Here is a 21,280-nt window from a genome sequence, read left to right on the forward strand (position 1 = left end):
GTGAGAACATACAAGAACGTAAATGAGGTCAAACCACTGCATTGATTGTGTTTCAAACAAAATATGTTTTTAACATGTTTGGAGAGTCAGGCTTCAACTGGGACCACATGTGGCCGATTTGCCCTAAACAACCAGAGAATTAGGACGATTCTGTTGACACATTACTAGCTGGCCACTTAGAAATGGTTAAAGTCAAATAGACAAAGCCTGAAACGTTTTCCCTTTAAACATGACCCAGTCTACTTCTACTGAAGACTGAAACTTTACACACATGTTCAACAGAAAGCCCTTATCCCTTCCCATCCCACCCAAGAATTAATCGGTGTGCCAGCCCCCAAAATGGTCTCAATAACATCATGTCTCATCTCCTGCGCCCCCTCTCCCAGATTACAGCTCTGGCCGGCAGGGATTAGGATTAAGAGGACGGCTGGCGCCGGGTCCCCCAACATGTTACACACAGATGCTAGGAGTGGAGTGATCAGGCAACCAGCACTGTGGAACTAGCACACTGGGAAGCTGGCCCTGGCTCTCGGACAGGGCCAAGAGTAGAGATTAGAACATGTGATATGTTTACTAAATCGATGTGGGCACTCTTGATCAAATGCTTCAAATGAAAGAGCAAAGATATGACTACAATCAAGATTCACATTCACTGCAGAATGGCACAGTCCATGATAATGTTCTGGCCTGAAAGCCAATTGATTAATGGGTTTATTGCACTGGGCTATGCCAAATAGTTTGAGGTCATTAAAATACCTTCCAATAACTCACATTTAGCACCACTTTTCTGACAGTGTGGAAAGTGTCAGGAGCAACTTCCAAGTTTAGCAGAACCTTTCTAGAGCAAGTGACATTCAAAAATGTTATCAGTTTTTAAGCGCATTAGCAGGTATTGGCGTTTAAGTAAAGGCCAATGTATTTGTACATGAACTGCAGACTGAAGGAACATTTGGCTTGTTGGAGGGATACGAGAGCAGACACGAGAGTGGACTGAAATTACCGACTCCAGACGTGGCGCTCATACAAAAACGTTTATTTGACAGTGTGTAGGTCCAGACCCCATAAAAAGACAAACGCAAAGAAAAAAAAAGAAAAACATAAAAAAAATAAAAACAACTGCTACAAATATTCTGAAGAACAATGAGAGCTCAGTCTACACAAAGTTTATTCATCAAAAATACATTACCATAAACACAAAAAGAGTAGCCAAAAAAGTATTACATATGGAAGGGGGTTCCTGGCTTTTCCTTCCAGGACAAATATTCAACAGCCTGGAAAGTTCAGTTAGGGGGTACGTTAAAATTGTGTCATCGAAAAATGTGTGCACATGTGTCGTATGTTTATGCGTGTGTATGTGTGTGCGCGGGTGAAAGCGTTTCTCCTTCCTGACGGAGAACGGCGCCGGAGGCCGGTGGCCAACGTGCTAGCGTTCCGTTGGGTCTGGAAGCGCACAGCATTGTGGGAGGCGGCAGGAAAGCTAGGCCGTCGCGCGGCCACGTCAGAGAGGTAGCGCTTAGCGAGAGGAAGAGCTCTAACGAGAGGTAGCTAGGCCAGGAGCGAAGAGGAGGTAGCAGAGAGTTGCTAACAGTACTAGCGAGAAAACAGCAGGGGGGACGGGGGGACAGGGGGGGGGGGGGGTTGGAGGTGGAGCTAAAGGCATAAGCCCACCACGTACCACTACCTTAAGTACTGCAAATAATCAAAAAGTTTGCATTTGGCATTTGCTTTTCAATCCCGTACTCTGATTACAACATCTCAGTCCAGCTATGAAACATGTAAAATGTAATAGTTGATATAATTAGCCATTTGACAAGTACATATATTGGCAGAACTTTGATGGACATATGTACATATTAAGCACATGTAGTAACACACGTACTTAAACTATGAGTATATACGAACATGTTAGCTTGGGTTGACCCATTTTCCCCGTCAAGCTCGTGAGTGGAATAAGACTGTTGTAATCAAGCCCTGTGTGTGTGGGGAGTGTGTGTGTGAGAGAGGTAGGCGGTGTTGGGGGGGAGGGGGGGGGTGCAGAGCGAAGTAAGCTTGTATGAGTAGTAGGCTCATTATCATCAGCATGTGGATGACCACCGTGCACGTGTACAGACACAGCAGTGCACTGGCGAGAGGATAGCGCATGTTACAGATCCAGTAGTGCCCGGTGCACCAGGAGAGTACACGTGACAGATACAGTAGTGATTCAGTCAGAAGCCGAGATGGCACCACATGTGCTTCTGATACGCACTGCGATGTGACCAGCCAGTCTACAGGGAACAGAATCCAGAATTGGGTGTGTTTAAGTGTGTTACGGATGGGTGGTTGGCTTGTGTAATAACCACACCCTTCGATCAATAGAATGGATCCCCCCCACCAACAACACACACACACCTACAGTGTATTGTTTTTTGCAGAAGCGTAGAGGTAGATACTCAGCCAGTGTTTTCGTGTGTATGCGTGTTCATTGGATTGATCCCCTATTCCACATGATTGCCACACTACTGACGTATCTGAACTCTTGGGTAACAACAGTCTCACCCTCTTCCCCCTGGTGGTAAGGTAAAGGATCACAGAGGACAAGCAAGAGAGCGAGACAGTATATGTGTGTGTGATGGTGTGTGTGTATGTGTGTTCGAGCATCGGGGTCTTTACAAAGGGAGGCTGAGAGAGAAGGGATGGGGGGTGGGAGTCTACAGCATCATTAGGAGGTAAATAAGCGATGGGGGGGGGGGGGTTCATCGTGTCATCCTCCCTAGTTCATTAAATAGGGATGACTCTGCGGATGAGCGTCCATGAGGCCATAGCAGAGTACAAAACAGTGTTTACTAAACGACCCTCGCCGCTGTGCCCTGAGAGAAGCCGGGGGGGGGGGGGTATGTGCATGCACGGATGTGGGTATGTAGGACAGATGGAGCCATGGAAGCTTCGGTCAGCCTTGTCTTTGAGCCCTGTGTGTGTGTGTGTGTGTGTGTGTGTGTGTGTGTGTGTGTGTGTGTGTGTGTGTGTGTGTGTGTGTGTGTGTATGTATGAGAGTAAATGTGTGTCTAAAATAAGAAGCTATCGTCATTTTTGAGGAGTGGGAAAGAAATATTTTTAGTCAGGAAGGAAGGCCATTATTCGCGTCAGATAGTTAGTGAGAGTGAGTGTGAGTGTATGCATGTGTTTGAGTGTCCTAGTTATCTGCCACTCGTGCAGCAGGGGGCGCTGGAGGACCTGTGGGGACTGCCACTATCCCATCACCCGACGGTCCTGGATCTGCAGAAGAAGAGAGGAGGTTCCTTTTAGAACTGAGAACAACGTCTCATGCAATCTTTAGAAACGTCAATAAACAAGCATCTTGTTCACAGAGACCCTGAGGGTCTACGCTTTGGCATGCAAATTAAAGATCGGAAATAATTATAAACATGTTTCACGGTTTATGGTTAATGCGCCTTGGAAGCATGCTGTGTAAAGCCTTTTCAAGTACTATCAACATTAGATGAAAAAAAACGCACACTTATTACATTATTACAAAAGATTCTGAAAGGCCAATGTGTTTAGATCAGCATCACAGCAGTCTACAAAGGGTTTACATTTAATGAATCAAATATATATATTTTCACTAGGGATGCACCGAAATGAAAATTCTTGGCCGAAACCGAAAATGAGGAAACCAAGGCCGAAAACCGAAACACAGATAGAAATTATTATGCCAATTATTAGTACCATTTAGGGTTGCCGCGGTATACGGTATTACTGGTTTTGAGGCCAACAGTTATTTTGTATATTTTTCTTTCCAGTAATAAAAAAATATTCGTCGTAATCTTTAGGCCTATTTGATAAAAAAAAAAAAGAGTTTGGCAGTTTGTCTTCGCACTCTTTTATTTTTGATGTGTTCTTTCATAAAAAAAATATATATATGCAAACCTAATAGATAGGCTACCTAATAAAGCATTGGAACACACAAGACCGGTAACCATAGCAACGCCGGTAAACAAACCAAGCCCAATCCCTACGAGGGCTCCCCGCGCTACGGCCATACGGAGGCGCAGAGCTTTTGGCCGTGATATTATGTATAAAATTATATTATACTATAATTTTATAGTTATAAGACGCTATAAGACGCTGTCACCGAGAATTGACGCACTGCCAGACGCCGAGTCACCGAGTGTGAGAGGAGAGTTGACGGAGAAGATGGCGGTTGACCTAGTTTATACCGGTGTTGACAGGAGTGTAATATTACTCGATGTGAAAATGTCCACACCGCGGCAACCCTAGGACCATTACATTTATGGCTATGACTGTGTACTAACTTCATTTCATTACTAACTTCAATTTTTGCAAATCGCTATACGTGGGTCTTTCTCAGAAACATTGAAAAACATCCACACCGCAGACATATTGGCGCTTATCTTGACAAGCGTGTGCTGGCCGCGCTTTTTGTTTGCGTCATCACAAATTTCTGTTTCGGCCGTGTTGTTTCGGTGATAAAAGTATTTTGGCCGAAAACCGAATATGCGCTTTTGGGTCATTTTCGGACAAAAAAATTCGGTGGCCAAAAATTCGGTGCATCCCTAATTTTTTACAAATAGAGAAAACAGAAAAGCTTTTCAGTACATTTAGAAAGACACAAACAAGGCTTGGTACTCACACATGCCATTGGGTGCACCTGGGTGCCGGGGGCCCATCATGGGTGGCATGCTGCCTGGTGGGGGGCCGCCAGGTGGGGGCCCGGACATCATACGCCCTTGGACGGGCCCTGGTCCCATTGGTCCTGCGGGACACAAAGAAGTGATGCAAGCAGTGAACGACGTGCTCCATCTCCCTTGATGTATTGCCTCCTTACTTCCCTCTCGTCGACCACAATCAACCTCCCTCTCTATGATCTGTCTTGATACGTCTCTCACCTGTGTGTTTAATCTCTCCCCCTCTCACCTGCGAGTTTACCTCTCTCTCTCGCTCTCTCACACTGTCTCTCACCTGCAGGGTGGTGGGGGCCGATGGCGTGATGCCCCATGGGGGGGTATCCGGAGTGCATGGCGGGCGGGGGTCCCCCGTGGTGCCCGGGGCCCTGTCCCTGAGCGGCGGCGGCTGCAGCCTGCTGCTCCATCTGCTGGCGGGCCTTCATCTCAGCGTACTTGAGCTGCTCCATGTGGAAGGACTGCCGCTCCGTCAGCAGCTGCTGCCTCTGCAGCTCCAACTACAGGGACGGAGGGAGAGGGACGGCCGGCTGTTAGGGCTGGTTATCCTGGCCCATAATGAAAGGGCTGTTTTGAATTGTAATGCAATGGAGATGGTAGGAGAGAGTGTTAAAGGGTCTGAGGCCGAGAAAGAAAGAATGCAAGAGAGACAGAAGGAAAGTGAGGACTAGACCGGAGAGGCGGTCTCGGGTCAGATCCGCAGGCTCAGGGTAGAGATCCTCGTGTCTCCTTTGGTCTTGCGCGTTTGCTGGCCGGTGCAGAGAAGACAGCCCGTTGGTAAGGAGGATAAACTGTGTGGGTGTTTGTGATGCGTGTGACGCCCTGTGCCACTGGCCATCAGCAAAACAGCTCTTCTGTTCATGCTCTATTTACGGAGCAGATGATTTGGGCCGGGCTCCCAGTAACTTCTACACTCGACAAAGTTCAACATTTTGCCTGGCAGCACCAGGGAACAAACTCGCACGCCGAATCAACCCCCCAGTACCACACGCACATACACCAAGTGTTTCACTTTACAAATGGGTTTATTGGCACTCTCGGGGTGTTCAAGAAGCTTTATGTCCGTGCGACCAGGAGGGTTGTGGGTGGTCTGCTAGGCTTGGAGACACAGTGTGTTCCCTACTGAATACAGATTCAAACCTGTGGAGCGTGGCTAGTTGCTACCTAGTAAGTCTGCTGCATGTCAACTGCTGCTGCTTCTGTGTCTGTGTGTCAAACGTGAGCCAATAAGAAACAGCTATTGCATTGACAAGGGTTTCCCCAAATGTGGCGCTGTCCCAGTGATTATATTTGTGATCCTGTGCCGTTCAGGCCGCTATGTGGTGGAATTAAAAGGCCCAAGTCTCAACAGAAACTCAAAAATGTTAAATGTACTTACGGCCTCCTTCTCACGGTCCATAATGGTCTCCAGCTCCTCAAAGTGCCTCAGCTTGATCTCCAGCTTCTTCATCTGAGTCTCCACCAGCAGGGCCACCAGGGACTTGATCTTCCTCTCCTCAACCGCGGCCAGGTGCTGGAGGGACGGGAGGGGGGGGGATGTTACGGCTCTGTACACACACTGCTCCAAGTACAGGTCTTAATGATGCCCAGGATTTAGGGGGAGGGGCTAGGGTTGGTGGTCTCGGGGGTACGGGACGAAGGGGTGGGGCAAAGAGGTTGAGGCTAGGGGCTGCGGGACTAGTGGGGTTATGCGACCAGAGGGTGGGGTTACAAGACCAGGGGTTGGGGTTAGGGTAGGCGGGCCTCACCTTGGCTTTGGTGGCGGCTGAGGCCAGCGCGGCAGCCGCGGCGGTGGCGATGTTCCCCTCTCCGACATCCAGCTCCAGCTTCTTCTTCTCATCCTCCTCCTCCTCCTCATCTCCCTCGCCCTTCTCCTCCTCCTCCTCATCGTCGTCCTCCTCCTCTCGACTCTTCTCCTCCTTCTCCTTCCCCTTCCCCTTCTCGGACGACGTCTCCATGGCCTCCTCGCTGTCTTTGTCTGTTGGGGGGAGCGTGGAGGCAAACGAGGTGAGTCGGTGGCCACGGCAACAGTGATGGGAGTCAAAAGCGTTGTGTCTCAGCGCGGCCCCGTTACCTGCGGCGCCGGCGGCCTTGACCTCCGCCCCCTCGGCCTCTGGCTCCGGGCGCTCCGTGGCCTCGCCCGCCTCCTTCTTCACCTTCTCCCCGCCCTCCGCCTTGTCGTCCCTCTTCTCGGCGGACTCGCTGGGCTTCTCCGCCTCGTCCTTGGACTCCGCCTGCGCGCCACAGAGACAAACCAGAGTACCGCCACGGTGTTCAGTAGGCTCGGGGGCTGCACTGATCCAGGTCGTAGGACGGCTGTTTGGCCGGTGGCTGACAGGAGGATGCGGCAGGAACACGTTTTCCAGCCTTGAGCTCATCATCTCCAAATAAGTCGACTCATTATTCCCACAATAGCCTTTGATCTTCCCCCGGTCTTACCTTATCCCCCTGCTGCGAGTCGGAGTCGGTATCCATCTTCTCTGCTTCCTGGCTCTCTGAAACCACAGGGCAACAAGCGGTGAGCTTTAGCAACACACACACACACTATGCAAAGCCCTTTGGGTCATTTGAAAAGCGCTACATATGCAATGAATCATCATTATAAGAAGAACATATGTACTCACGATACGATACAACAATATTGTAATGCGTCTACCCTCAATGGAGTGTTGACAGCGTTATAAGTAATGCAATTAGTGTGAGCAGAGGGACTCATAAAACAGCAAAAATGTGTTAACATACCGGTATAAACCAACCATCTGGTATTGTTTTTAGGTGATTAGACCCGCAGGAGTAATGTTTGCTTTATCCGTGTCTGCCTTTGTGCAACCATGTGAATGTGCATTTGTGTCTGTGATGGTGCACATGAAAGATGTCACGGGTGCGCGTGAATTGGTTTGAATATTGATTATGTGACGAGTGCCCGGGGAGCACTTCTGTCGCATTAAAAGCCATCGATCGGCCCCGTGCTTCTCAAACGCATTAACTCGTGTTCAGAAGTGGTCGGGAGCGCTGGGAGGGGAAGAGAGAGCAACGGAGACAGAGAGAGGTGGAGCAAGGGAGGGGGAGATAATGAAAGATCTGAGAGACTGTGGCAGTGTGGTGACCCAGTTTATGTCAACTCTCCCTCCACCCCCCCTCTCTCGCCATCGCCCCATCTGCCATCATTGTGTGAATCCAGTGGGAACTATAGCAGCGACCCGCGCATGTACGTAATGCACGCATGCATGCCTTTATTCACCCTTTCAGAAAAAACGGCATAAAAAAAATGTAACGCCCTGCCTGCTGGCTATGACATATTAGAAGCGTCTGCTGCCCCCCAGTGGACGGGAATTAAATACTGCATGTTAAAAACAGCCAAGAACCCTCTAACTGAACTGCCTCATGAAGAAACGGCTAAAATCGTTGGTACAATGGTTTGATTTACAAATCATTAGAGAATCGTTGATCACGTATTATAAATCATCCAGTTCTACACTCTTAGATATTTATCTTCAGTTGTTGAAGTTGTACAGCTAATCGTTTTCTCCACCCGATACATCGAGCTCGGTGCCAAAATGGCCGTCACATGTTGGCTGAAGTCCCAACTGAAACAGCCTCGCAGTGGGCAGCCAGTGTGGGGTACGTGAATCAGAACCACGTCACCAACGTGCGTGTCCGGTGTGTGTGCGCCTGTTGCTGGGAGTGCGCGTACGCACCGGTTTTCTCCGGTTCCTCGGGGGCAGTGCCGGCGATTCCGCTGCTCTCCAGGCCGAAGGCGGGGTCCACCTTGCCGGTGCTCCTGGCCGCCTCCTGCACCTTCTTCACGTGCGCCTCCACCAGCTCGGCCGGCACCTCCTCACGCACACGCGAGAACTCCTCTGGAGACGGGGGGGGGGGGGGGGGGGGGGGGGACACACGAGGAGGGGTTATCATGGGAAGAGTGAGAATCCCATAATAAAGTAAGGAGAGGCCCCTTCAGAGATCAATGGACTGATCATCGCTAGTTTAAAGTCATGTTATGTGACCACGGGCACCGACAGCCACCCCCCGTAGGACTCACCGAGCGCTGCTTTTGCGGCGGCCGAGGCCACGCGGGGGTCCACCACGGAGGCCAGGAAGGCCACGGTGCTCATGACGGGGTTCCCCGACTGGCTGAAGGGCACCGGCTGATAGGCCAGGGGGCCCAGGGTGGCCTCCGTGCTCTCCAGGTAGGGGTCCTCGATGGGCAGCCGCAGGAAGTGCAGGATGCACTCGTCCTGGGTCCTGGAGCCCACGTGCTCCGACACCTTGTTCCAGTCGTCCTTGTACATCTCCAGCGCCTTCGGGGGGGGGGGGGGGGGGGGGAGGTCATTGTTATTGCGGGTAAAACAAAAAGACAGACCCCATCTAGCTGCATAGTTACTCTTCCCCCCCACACACACTACTGGTCGGGGTTTGTGTGTGCTGAGAGTGTCTACGTACCTCCAGGAGGAGCAGGGTCTCCTGTTCGCTCCACTCCCGGCCGGAGGTGGGTCCCTTGCCCTGCACACAGACAGAGTGAACACAAGCACCACAGACCGCTGCAGCCATTAGAGCTGCTACTGCTCTCCTTCAGAAGGATGACAAGGCTTCACATCTCAGTAAACCATTCACAGGTGATCATCGCTGTGTGGTACAAACCCTCGTGTGTGAACTGGAACAACCAATGGATTCATGATCACTATCAAGGTTAGAGATCATTTCAGAAGTAAAGCTGTGCGAGAACTACAAGGAACTACACGCTTGGATAAGATATGTTTTAGATATCATACAATATATGAAATACATGGCATATAGCAAATCATATTTGGTAGACCAAGAGATAAAAGGGAGTGTGTGTGTGTGTGTGCTGCTGACCTTGAGGTTTTTCTTGGCGTACAGGTCGGGGCGCAGGCCAAAGTTCTGCATATCGGTGGGTTTGTCTTTGTTCTTCTCCGAGAAGTTCATGATGGGCTGAGCTGGAGGAATCTGGAGAAGCAAGAGACAACTTGAGTTACCGTATACAAGAGGGAACCTCGCTAGTTAAGCATACTTTTTATTACAAGTACACATTAAGAGTCATCTTATCTATGGTGGTAATCCGATTGTTTCCAGTTTGTTTAGTATGCATGTGTGCCGTGTGTGTGTGTCCGGACCTGCGGGGGTCTGTGGTGGAGGGGGATAAGTCCCGAGGGGGTGTCGGCCAGGACGTTGAAGTGGGGGGTTGGGGGCGGTCCCATGGGGAGCGGGCGGCTCTCAGAGTCCACCTGGTAGTTCACCAGACCCCACTGCTCCAGGAACGCATGCACCCTAGGGTGGGGGGGAGACACAGGACAGAAAGAGATGAATACAACGAACAGCAGAGAAAGTATTCTGGCCCCAACGTTACAAGTACATCAGCTTTGCATGTACTCTAATATCATACATTATTCTGCATAAAGCTGTAAATCAAAATAACATCATTGGTATTTTACTCAATGTATTAATTACATTGTTACATTAATAATTATTTTTATTATCTGCTGCTGTTTCGACCACCTTTCCCCCGGGTATAAAGTACGCCCCCCAATAGCCAGACAAGCCACTGTGCCCCACTAGCGTCCAGACACACCCACCTCATGACGGCGCAGACGTCCCCCGTCAGGTTGCGGCGGCAGGAGGTCGATGTGAGGTACTCCTGGGGGTTGAGGCGGTACGTGTCGATCATGAAGTTGCGGTAGGCCAGGTATCTGACGAGAGACGGGGAACACACATTAGCGGCCAGCACCGAAACGGTCATTCCTTTCTCTTGTAGCTCGTTTTTACCAGTCCCAGTTAAAATAAACAGCGCGGATAAAAAGAGGAGCGCAAAGCACTGGACTAAAACCGATCAATTCAGCCGTTTTATAGATTAGTTGATACCCCATTATTTTGGAGGAGTAACGTCATTTAATAAAACTAAAGAATTGAACAGGATTTAAATGCAAACGGTATCCTCATTAGACAGAACAATGTGGTGTTGAATGTGCGTGTGTTCTTCTGAAGGAGAAGGTGTGGATTGCCTGGGCCCAGACACTCACATCTCTGGGGATTTCGACTTGTTCTTCCCGTTGAAAAACTCTGGCAGGGCACGTCTCTCAATTTCATGGATACTAAGAGAGAGGGAAATGAATACAAGCAATTATGAAAGATTTGATAACAGCAATTTATACCCTACCCCCATTATTGAAGCTCTATTTAAAATAGAATATCTCTGGGGACAGGATAATTAGCATGCCAGTCCTGAGGTTCTGGGGTTTGAGCCCAACCTTTTTGGGAACTAATCAATCCCTGAGTAAGATGCCTTTACCCTACTTTCTCCATAATGACCTGTATCTGAACTCAGTGTCAGTTGCAAAATAACTAAACAGTAGATAATTAAAGCACTGGGATCCTAAAACTACTGTGCATGAGGCCGCACTTACAGGCAGATCATTAATAAATAACGATCTGCCAATAACTTCATGTGTCAGCAGACTGGCTGTAAAGTGGGCATTTATTGGATTTCCACTTATTCTTCAGCTACAATGCCCCGACCCAGAAGATGATGATAATCAGGTCTCATGGAGTAGAGAGCCCAGTGCCCTTCCTCACCAGTTGTAGTCAAACCAGGCAGCGTAACTGGGGATGATGATGTGGTGAGTCTGCTCTGTGACGTTGTCCTCGGAGTCCATCAGTCGGTTGACCTCCGCCTTGCTCTGCTCCTCGTCCTCCTGCAGGGGGGGGGGGACAGAGAGAACAGCTCTGGTCAATGGGAGCACTCGCCTGGACACAGCTTATTCTACACCTACTGGGCTGATTAGTTTCCCATAGCTCTAAGAGGTCCCTCTGGACAGCAGCACGTTAGTGTATCAACCCGTTTATGTCAAGACAAGGTTGCTACATATACATGGAGAATTCCACCAATAGAACATCAGATTACTACAAACACCTCTTTCTAGGTTGTCTTTCTCTGTGGGTCATTATCATTGGTTGGACGGAAGGATGCAAGTGAATTACAGAGGTTAATGAAAACCTCACGTTACACTTTAATTTCGATTTCTTAATTTTAATTTCCAGCAATCCAGAGTGATTCGCTAGGCTGGGATGGGACTGCAGGTGTTTAACATGGTGAGCACTGGTGTTCATCCTGAGGATGCTGGCGGGCTGGACCGAAGGCCCGACCTTTGACCTTACCTTTCCACCAGACAGAACTGAGTCGTCCTCCATGTCATCTGTGGGAGAACAAAATGACATGAATGGGAAATATGCAAACAAGTTTTGTACTCCCAATTTGACCAGTGCCGCTGGCACTGCTTTCCATTACACTGGCTGTTGATGAAAGAACGAGACAAGAGGTGGGGAGAGAGTAGTGGGTGGGGAGAGAGGAGAGGCGAGGGAAAAAAACTCTTTCCTGGCCATAGCCGCAGAGGCATCATCTGGCACAGAAAGCATACGAGAATAGAACATGGGGTGTGTAAGTCCCGAGAGGTGTGGTTGTGTTGGTGTACATAAAACTTAAATTTTAGACGACTGCGCAAGACCTAAATACAACTGCACTCAGTGTGTGCGTGTGTGGGCCTAAGAATAGCGTGATTCTTACACATTTTAGGTTGCATCTTCATGGATGAATGCAGTTATTGTAGGTCGCTTTGGACAAAAGCATCAGCTCATCAATTGTGTGCCACCTAGTTCAGTCACATGTTTGTGTGTTAGCACATGCCGTTGCTCTATATAGATATCTATCTACCCTGCTATCTATCTAGATATTTATATGATGGACGGCCGCCATCGTCATATCCAGCTCCTCAGGTGGTGTTCATGCCGATGAGGGAGCGAGTGTGTCCAGGGGGGCGTACCGTTCTTGGTGCCACTGGTCTCGTCCAGGGTGGGGTTGGTGGAGGAGTCGTCCAGGTCTTTGCTCAGGTCCTCCTCTGTGTCATCCTCCTCCCCCCCGCGGTGGCTGCGCCGCTTCCAGTGAGCCCCGGGGTTCCTGGAGCAAACAACTGGGGTCAGCCAGGGAGGGCTCATGTACCCGTGAGTCTGTCCGCTTGACACCGCCCCCCAACTGACGTGAGACGACCCTTAAAGCTCACTTATGCTCAACACTCGATACAGACAAGGACGGAGCCTTCTTTCCGTACTCTGCTTCCATCGTCTGTATTCGTGCACCTCTTCTGAAAGCTTACAGATTCGGACGAAACAGAGAACTGAGTCCGGAGTACCACTGGAAATCATTGGGGCCAGGGCTCTACAGTGCGCCCATTTCACTCGCATTTGCGAGTGAATATTTCGGCGTGCGAACGAGAAAAACAAAACAGGAGCATGCGTGCGAGTGACTTCTCCACAGCGCACTATACCGTGCGTTCACACCAAGCGCGAAGGGGTGAAACGATTCCATACAAAGCAGCGATTCCATTTGCAGCGCGACACTTTTGCCCGGCACGGGCGAGCGCGTTCACGTGGATTTCAGGTGGATTTGCCATGGACACAATAAAGGATTTGCAGCACGCCACTTTTGCTCGAATTGAAATATTTAAACTTTGCCGCGACATTGGCGTGATGACGGCCAATCAGCATTCAACAGCGTGGCCACTGAGTGACGTGCGTAACGTAACAGCCAATCAGTTTTCAACCGGCCAACCGTTCCACCCTGCAGTGCAGTCCGGGGTGAACCGCAGAATGGAGGAGAAAGTGATTGTTGCCGTTTGCGACTCCCCGAGCTCTATATAGAATAGTATATAATATAATTGTATTGTATATATCATTTCACGGCCAAAAGCTCTGTGCGACTCCGGATGGCCGTAGCGCGGGAGGCGCTACGGGAGGGTTTAGCGGGGTTTGTTTACCTACGTTGCTATGGTTACCAGTCTTGTGTGTTCCACGGTTTATTGGGTATCTAAATCGCTGTCTAATCAATACTTCATTCACTGCCTCTTCGGTGGTCATTACAATATTATGAATAGACTGCGTGGAGAAAGTTAATGCTGTTACTGTAGTCGATAAAGTCTACAAATTCAACCCCCGACTGGTTGAAGGATTTCGGGTGGCTAGTTTATGATGCTAAGAACATGAAAATGTTCTGTACATTTTGTAAGGGAGCCCATGATCGGCAATGGCAAGCTCCTCTGTTTATAACGGGGAACCCTAATCTGAAACGCGAAGCTGTGGTGAAACACATCGAGTCCACTAGGCATTCTCGCTGTCCCGATTTCTATATAAATTGCACCCAGCCCAATAACCCTGGTACGGTGGAAGCCGAAATTGGTGCGGTTTTGTGTTTGTGTAGCCTAAATGTAATCTTGTCTATTTATTTGTCTTAATTTTGCTTTAGTAAGTTGTTGCTGTTGGCGTGCGCAATTTCTGCACACTAATAAATGTTCTAAACAAAAACCTATTGTGCCCCCATTTTTTTCCCTGTGCTCCTAAATTTTTTAACTTAGGGGCACGAGTGCTCCTGAAAAAAAAGTTTGTGTAGACCCCTGGTTGGGGCACTGTATCCGTAGTTCAAGCGAGACGAGAGGGATGTTATAAAAGAAACACTTAACATTGTGCTATCCTTACAGATAATACAGAAATGTAATAACTAAAAGGGCCGCCTATTAATGACATTGACAAAGCGGTTATGAATGTGTCTGAACAACCAGGAAGGACACATTGAGCATTTAGTCAATTATATTCATACACTTAAAACTGCACAACTTTATTTTCAAGCTGCCAATAGCTGTTTAGCTGACATGATTCAGATCCGAGTTGAAGTAGGGCATGTTCCCTCACAGATGCTATCGGTTGCGATGCTGGTTGCATTAGATAAAACTTAGTGGACCAAGTCTCTTCTGATCAACTTATTTTTTTAATCAAGTATAAGAGGGCAGCCCTACTAGTCACATAAGTTGCCTGTATGGATTTGTTAAAAATATATAATTTTATAATATAAACTTTTCGAAAATGACAAATGCCGTCAAGAGTTGGAAAGTAAGGCAATACAATATTCTCTGTACACATGTTTTCATATTTATGTGTTTCACTTATAGGTTCTGTCATATCGGATTCTTTACTTGAGTGATGGTCCAGTCATGCATGATCTCTCTAGGAGTCTCTGCTTGAGTGATAGTTCAGTCATGCATGATCTCTCTAGGAGTCTCTGCTTGAGTGATGGTTCAGTCATGCGCAAGTTCTCTAGGAGTCTGTACTTTAGTGATGGTCCAGTCATGCATTAGCTCTGTAGGAGTCTGTACTTCAGTGATGGTTCAGTCATAATTGATCTCTCTAGGAGTCTGTACTTTGGTAATGGTGCAGTCCTGCATTAGCTCTCTAGGAAGTCTCTGCTTGGTGAGGCTGGTCACTACTTATAGGGCCCGGTCATGTGTCGCGGAGCCAGTGATTGGGAGGTCTTACCCCTTCTTTCCTCCCTTCTTGCGGGACTCTGCAGGGGTGGTTGGCGGGGAGGGAGAGCGGCGTCTCTTCTTGCCGGCAGAGTTGGCCTTGCGCTCCTTGCGGTCGGGCGTACGGGAAGACTGATCAGACAAACCCCAGGGGGGAGGCGCAGGGCGCGAGGGATGGAGGATGAGAGAAAGAGCGGCAGAATGAGAGGATGGAAACAGTCGAACACACAGGGAGAGGAGGGGAGGGAGGGGGCAACATGGCTGTGGGTACATGCTGTTCTCTACGGCTACACAATGCTACGGTCAATGTGGATGTATCCATGTAATCTATTACACGGATATTATTGTTGTTTATTGATTTTAGTTTCCAACTAAAAACTAGAGCACTACATCAAAACACAATTGCATGCCATACAATGACAAAGCATTGTTAAACAAGCCAATGTTTTAGACTAAAAAAGCAAAAAGGGTTTTGGATCCAGTTCCACTATTGTCGTCGGAGAGACATGCATCTTATTTAAAAACCATGTTGCCCATTCCCATACAGGAGGGGGAAGGGGAAGAAGGGGAGGGAGGATGCGGTGGTGGTGAGGGGGCGGGGGGAGGGAATAGATACTAGGCTCCTGCAAATCACATACTTCACGCCCAGATCATAGAAGAAAATGTAATATTAATATTGATATAAAATTGTGAGCATATGCCTTTCTGACACGAGATTCACAAATTAAGTTAATGAATTGATTAACCTTCAATTTATTAATTAGGTTAATTCATCAAGTTTCCTTTCTATCTCTAATCGATCCCAATTACAATTATTCAAAACCCTGATGGAACAGATGAGTTCTGCAGGAGCCGTGGAAGACGCAAGGAGGGAGAGAGAGAGTAAGTGGGAGAGTGGAAAGGATGGGCAACAGACAGACTGACGAAAGAACACAGGGAGACACTGACAAAGGAAAAGCATACAAAGCAAACACAAGCAGCAAATCCTTTCAAGAATTTCAAGGGGTGCCGGTCTCCGAACACGCACACGCGCAACCTACTTCTTCCTCCCGGGGGAAGATCCTCTGGCGGAAGCTGACAGGCTTCTTGTTCTCGTCCACCTCATAGTCCTCCTCGTTCATCCACTCGTTGTAGGCATCTGTATCCAGCACCCACTTGGCATGGACCTGGGACGGACAACCACAGACGTATCGAGAGAGAGACCAAGATGTGGGGGAAGATTGAGAACTGGGGTCCCCATTGGCAGCAGTTGGTAAACCAATACAAGGCTATAAACAGTGGCCAAGACTAAACAACAAAAACAAATGTACAACCGTTTCAAAGCTTTGCAGGTGACAGATTTGTGTGGCTCAGGGCTCAATAATTAGTTATTCTCTAAACAGTAAAAGGTCAAAAGGTCAGCCGAGTAGTGGTGAGGGGGCTCCACACACCTTCCAGGGTCTCTCTGCGCTCGGGGGGTCCTCCACGTCTCCGTCCACCTCGCCGACGGCCACCCAGGTGTCATAGCTAGAGGAGCACAGCACAACGGCCACACATCATATGTCGTTCTCAGACCTACCACTCCTTGTTCGGAATTGGTTGTATTGGATGGCAATAGCCAATAGTAATAGTGACCACGATGCATACCTGTCGGGGGACATGCCCCAGTGCACCAGCACTTGCTTGTCCTTGCGCATGACTGGACGAAGCCACTCCTCTGCAACAAGCACACAAAACATTACTGAAGCAGTTCACACTCACAAACACACAGACAAACACCCACCCATTGGGATGCATCTTACCATCTTCTTGCTGGGTAGGAGAGGGGTAAATGTGGTGGGTTGCCTTCGACTTATCCTCAGTGATGGAGCCCTGAAGAACCATGGTCACAGTTAGCGTCAAAGAAGTTACTTTTTGACCGTGTGATTGGCTAGCATTAGTTTGTAGGGCCGGACTTACCTGGTGCCTCTTGATGATGTCTTTGAGCTTATTGGCTTGCTTCTGTTCCATGTCGGTGGACAGGAAGACCGTCGGTCGAGTCAGACAGTTATTCTGAAAGCCAAGAGCAGTCAAGAGTTAGACCATTGTCAGTCTCAAGTTGGGCCGTTTGCCGTGATTCGTGCCATATTGAAAAGTATAAGTAAAAGGCTATAGCACTGGCTGGGGGAGCAACATTTACAGAATGTATCAAAGCCACCATAAATCCTTGGTAGGCGTGTCTTTCCATTTACCTGAACCAGGGACTTCTCCACGTTAAGAAACATCTCCACGTTACGGTCCATCCTGGAGGGGTTCTGGAGATCAAACCTACGCCTGGAGTTCAATTATTGGGAAAAAGGCAAAGGACGAAATAACATCATTAGAGTTAAACTTGGATATCTTCCTGTTAGCGGTGTAGACACGTTTTTTATTCTACAGTTGGAGCATAATCTGATTCTTTAACTCCCCTGCCCTCCTTTTTTAACTAGGTCATGTAAGCCTTTTAACTTTAATGCTAGCTACTCCAATTTTGACGTATGCTTTGAATCTTCTCAGCCTGATTTGCAAGTCGTTTTGGATAAAATGTTGTATGTAAACATGCAGTTCAATTTATCTATCTTTGTTTTGTGAAAGTCACTTTAATTAACAATAAATTTGGCCATGGGTTAAGAATGCCATACAGTGGACAGGCAATGCGTTCAGAGGGTAGGTGAACTGGTACCACTTACCAGCCCTGCTCACTCTTGAACTTGTAAACCGAGCCCAAGATGTGACAAAGAGCACCACCGGCCTTAAGATCCAGGAAACTCTTGGTCTGAGGGCAGAGAGGAGCAAGATGAGGACGTTACAGTTATGCATACTAGTATAGTTTCCTCAAAAAGCGACAATGTAAATGTCAATAGAATAACATGGAAAGTAAACAGGTCATCGTGATAATAAGGAATATTCCGAGACATATAAAACAAAACAAGGGCAAAGCAATACAAGGAATGTGATCAGACTTTTTGGCCGAAGCATATATTGATCAGATCGAGTGACTTCAAGGTATAGTATCAGACTATAAGGCAGAAGCATTTATTGATCTTCAACGAGTACACATACATTTCGTTGTAGCTTTGGGTGTATAGTGATAAAACTTTTCAAGATCAATGCACAAGTATGAGTATAAGTGCTTGTCTTGCTATTTTTTATCCCCAAGAGCTGATAATTAAGGTCACCGATAGCTGTGTCCGTCAAGGGTTTTGGAATCATTTACTTACCGGTAACTTGGTGAGGGCGGGGTTGTTGACCCTTCGACCAAAGGCATCCTCCTGGAACTGCAGCAACTGGACGACCAGGCCGGCCAGCGACTTGCTTGAGGGAGAGTCGTTCTGGACATGCTGGGGGAGAACATACAGAACACCTTCATTGAGTCACATGCTTCTCAAATGGCGGGCCGGGACCCACAAGTGGGTTGCAGAAGGGGTCCTCTCTCCCTATATCTCTGTACAAAAAGCAACTCACAAGTTATTTGACACATCTTGCTTATTTAATTTACAATATTTGTTTCATAGATATTTTGTGGGCAGGGAGCTCAACCCAATAGTACGCTAACCCTTTTGGCAACACGCAGTGTAGCACAGGTCCCATTTCCACTTGTTGTGCTAAACATCCATCGCTCTCTTCTCCAGCCTGCTCTCCCGTCTCAGAACAATTGTTATTGAAACAATGTCCTGACTTATTCAGTAAATCTGACAGGTACGGACCTTTACCAAGTCTCACGCTAGACCCCCGAAACAACTTAATGAATCCGACAACTCGCAGGGATGGACTGATTTACCACCTAAAAACCTAAATACCATTACACATATGTCTATTACTAATACCCTATAGGGCTTCTACGTTGCGCGAATTGTCGCAGAATGAAGAAACTAATTAATTTACAATTTAATTTTGATCTTAAAAAAGAAAAATAACACTTTTTCATTTCTGAGGCTATAAGCAGGAAAAGTTTGGTATTTTCATTTCTCCCATTTGTAATCAATTATATATTAATCATCAGTGGCAGGTGCTACATTTTTATCATTTTGAGAAGGAACTGATCAGACACCAGCGCAATGCTCGTGGACATTAAATATATTTTTCTACTATGCTTGCAGCCGCGTTGTTTACGGGCCAGCTTTTCCCATCCAATGAGATAAGTCACAAGTTGTAGCCATGAAGACGGATGACAAGTAGTTGTACACAAGCACAATATTTGCTGCCCATTGTGACCCACATCTAGCATTGGAAATAGACAAGCACACACAGCAGAGTGAAACTAGCGTTAACATTGTAAACAGAAAATGAAGGCGGTCCAAGTACTTAACACATGGGGGTATGAAAACACCCTCACGCTCTTTGTTTGTCTAGTGTACCGTGCTAAGCACGCCGAGATATACAGCTACAAGGTGGTTGACAGTACGGTACATTTCACACAACCATCGAACAAAACCCGACGCTTTTTGGTTGTCCAGGGTTGGCTAAAGACATCTTTAGCATACACTGAACCCAAATTATCCAATTCACCGAACCAACCAACTAACTACATACGTCTCGTGACTGGGCTGCGTATGCATACGTTTAATGTGTTCAGAATATGCATATCGCGCAGAATTTCCCCAAATATCGCCAGGTTGATCAATGTGTACCCTTAGTTTGAACGCCGAGGTTTGTAAACATTACCCCAGAAATGCATTGTTTTTCGGGCCCATGCAGGCAATGCATGAATAGCTAGCAAACTGTTAGCCAAAAGCTAACCAGTCACATACACACAAGTTGAATTATATGGGCCCTTTCATTACGATGGACAAACTTGTTAGAAACATCGTCATAGCGGATTAACAGTAAAACAGGCTTCCAATAGTTATCAGAAATAGACGATATTGAGAAGTATTGCTCAACAAACGAGTGGAGCTAAAAAAGCGCTCCATTGTGCCTTGGACGCGGGCCTACTTCAGACTCAATGGAGGACCAGCGTACCTTTTTGTAGTGCTTGGCGATCCACAACCGAACTGTCTCCAGCTGAGATACCGTTTCAGAACTCTCCCAGAATTTCGAAGACGGGCCCCCGTCCTTCTTTCGACCCACGGCAGCGCCGCCGCCCACTGGACCGGTCGCCGGTCCACTCGAACCCGTTCCGCCAGCTCCAGTTGCCGCTGTCGCCATTGTGTTTTGTCCACTACGTTTTTCTTTCTCCTCCACGGCGTCCCTCACCGTGCAAGTTTTCGAATGAAATTGCGCAGCCGCAGACGATGACATATTTTGAAGTCTCGCGGTATAAAAATAGAGAATCTCGTGGGAAACGTAGTCCATGATAAATTTAATTGATGAAATTATAATTTATTGATCATTTGATTATATTACTGAATTTAGGTGGAATAATCCATGTAATACACTCATTTTTGTACATTGTATCATTGCATTATGTATTCACTGTATCAATGCAATTATTGGGTGGGTGTCCTTCTGTAAATTACACTAAAATATACTACTATACTACTGCCCTCTGGTGAACAATCCAGGAAAATACAATCGAAAATCGACGTCCACAACATTCAAATTACCTCAACTCTGCACAATTATGCCAATATGAATAGCGGGTAAACATAAGACTGAGGGTGGTAATCACCGCAGGCCGCACTATAGTGCAGTAGACCTACAGAGTACAGTTTCTACAGTTTCTGTTCCATTTCTATAGTGCACTAGACCTACAGTGTCTCCCTGGTCCTCCCTATACTGCAGTAGACCTACAGTGTCTCCCTGGTCCGTCCCTATAGTGCAGTAGACCTACAGTGTCTCCCTGGTCTGTCCCTATACTGCAGTATCTCCCTGGTCCGTCCCTATAGTGCAGTAGACCTACAGTGTCTCCCTGGTCCGTCCCTATAGTGCAGTAGACCTACAGTGTCTCCCTGGTCCGTCCCTATATTGCAGTAAGTGTCTTCCTTGTTCATCTCATGCAGTAGGGATACAGAGTGACTCCCTGGTCTAGTCATCATATGTGGGAGCAGCAAGGGTGCGTCTCTATTTGCATGTTAGATGTGGTCAGGTAGTAACTACTATGTTGTACGTCCTTAAGTTTATTGATAATAAAAATAAATTCCTTACTTACCCTCTCCTATACATGTAATAGTAACTCATTTTTGTTGATCAAATGCTTTTCTTGTTCAATCACTTATGTTCGGTCAACTCCTTCGATTTGTGAAAATGTATAATATTACACTACAAGAAGATGTTTTTTGAATAGGCTGACAATTCAAGAAA

The 21,280-nt window shown here is 47.5% G+C and overlaps 1 protein-coding gene across 2 annotated transcripts; it reads right to left on the reverse strand.

The window, feature by feature from the left end:
• Positions 1–339: 339 nt before the first annotated feature.
• On the reverse strand, positions 340–20,229 carry smarcc1a (SWI/SNF related, matrix associated, actin dependent regulator of chromatin, subfamily c, member 1a). 2 transcript variants are annotated; one of them, XM_056602057.1, is made up of 27 exons: positions 20,000–20,229; positions 18,259–18,378; positions 17,728–17,813; positions 17,251–17,332; positions 16,979–17,071; positions 16,822–16,891; positions 16,667–16,736; positions 16,471–16,546; positions 16,081–16,206; positions 15,054–15,148; positions 12,515–12,648; positions 11,853–11,890; positions 11,271–11,389; positions 10,718–10,789; positions 10,274–10,387; positions 9,815–9,968; positions 9,537–9,647; positions 9,123–9,182; positions 8,722–8,980; positions 8,378–8,539; positions 7,119–7,174; positions 6,754–6,913; positions 6,428–6,657; positions 6,058–6,192; positions 4,960–5,179; positions 4,631–4,753; positions 340–3,255 (listed from the first exon to the last, which is right to left on the reverse strand). In XM_056602057.1, the coding sequence occupies exons 1-27, from the start codon at positions 20,183–20,185 to the stop codon at positions 3,173–3,175; spliced, it is 3,234 nt and encodes a 1,077-aa protein (XP_056458032.1). In that variant the 5' UTR covers positions 20,186–20,229; the 3' UTR covers positions 340–3,172. The 2 variants fall into 2 exon arrangements, with proteins under 2 accessions (XP_056458032.1, XP_056458031.1); XM_056602056.1 differs by having other exon boundaries at positions 15,054–15,172.
• Positions 20,230–21,280: the final 1,051 nt, after the last annotated feature.

Source organism: Gadus chalcogrammus, chromosome 11, assembly GCF_026213295.1.
Source record: "Gadus chalcogrammus isolate NIFS_2021 chromosome 11, NIFS_Gcha_1.0, whole genome shotgun sequence".
In the NCBI taxonomy this organism is placed as follows: domain Eukaryota; kingdom Metazoa; phylum Chordata; class Actinopteri; order Gadiformes; family Gadidae; genus Gadus; species Gadus chalcogrammus.

Bases quoted from the DNA above. Each gene is read 5' to 3' on its own strand.
- smarcc1a (XM_056602056.1), bottom strand. From the start codon at position 20,185: ATGGCGACAGCGGCAACTGGAGCTGGCGGAACGGGTTCGAGTGGACCG. The intron at 16,892-16,978 runs GTAAGTCCGGCC...ATGGTTCTTCAG, and splicing joins ACATCATCAAGAGGCACCAG to GGCTCCATCACTGAGGATAA. The intron at 16,207-16,470 runs GTGTGTGGAGCC...TGTCCGTCCCAG, and splicing joins GCGCAGAGAGACCCTGGAAG to GTCCATGCCAAGTGGGTGCT.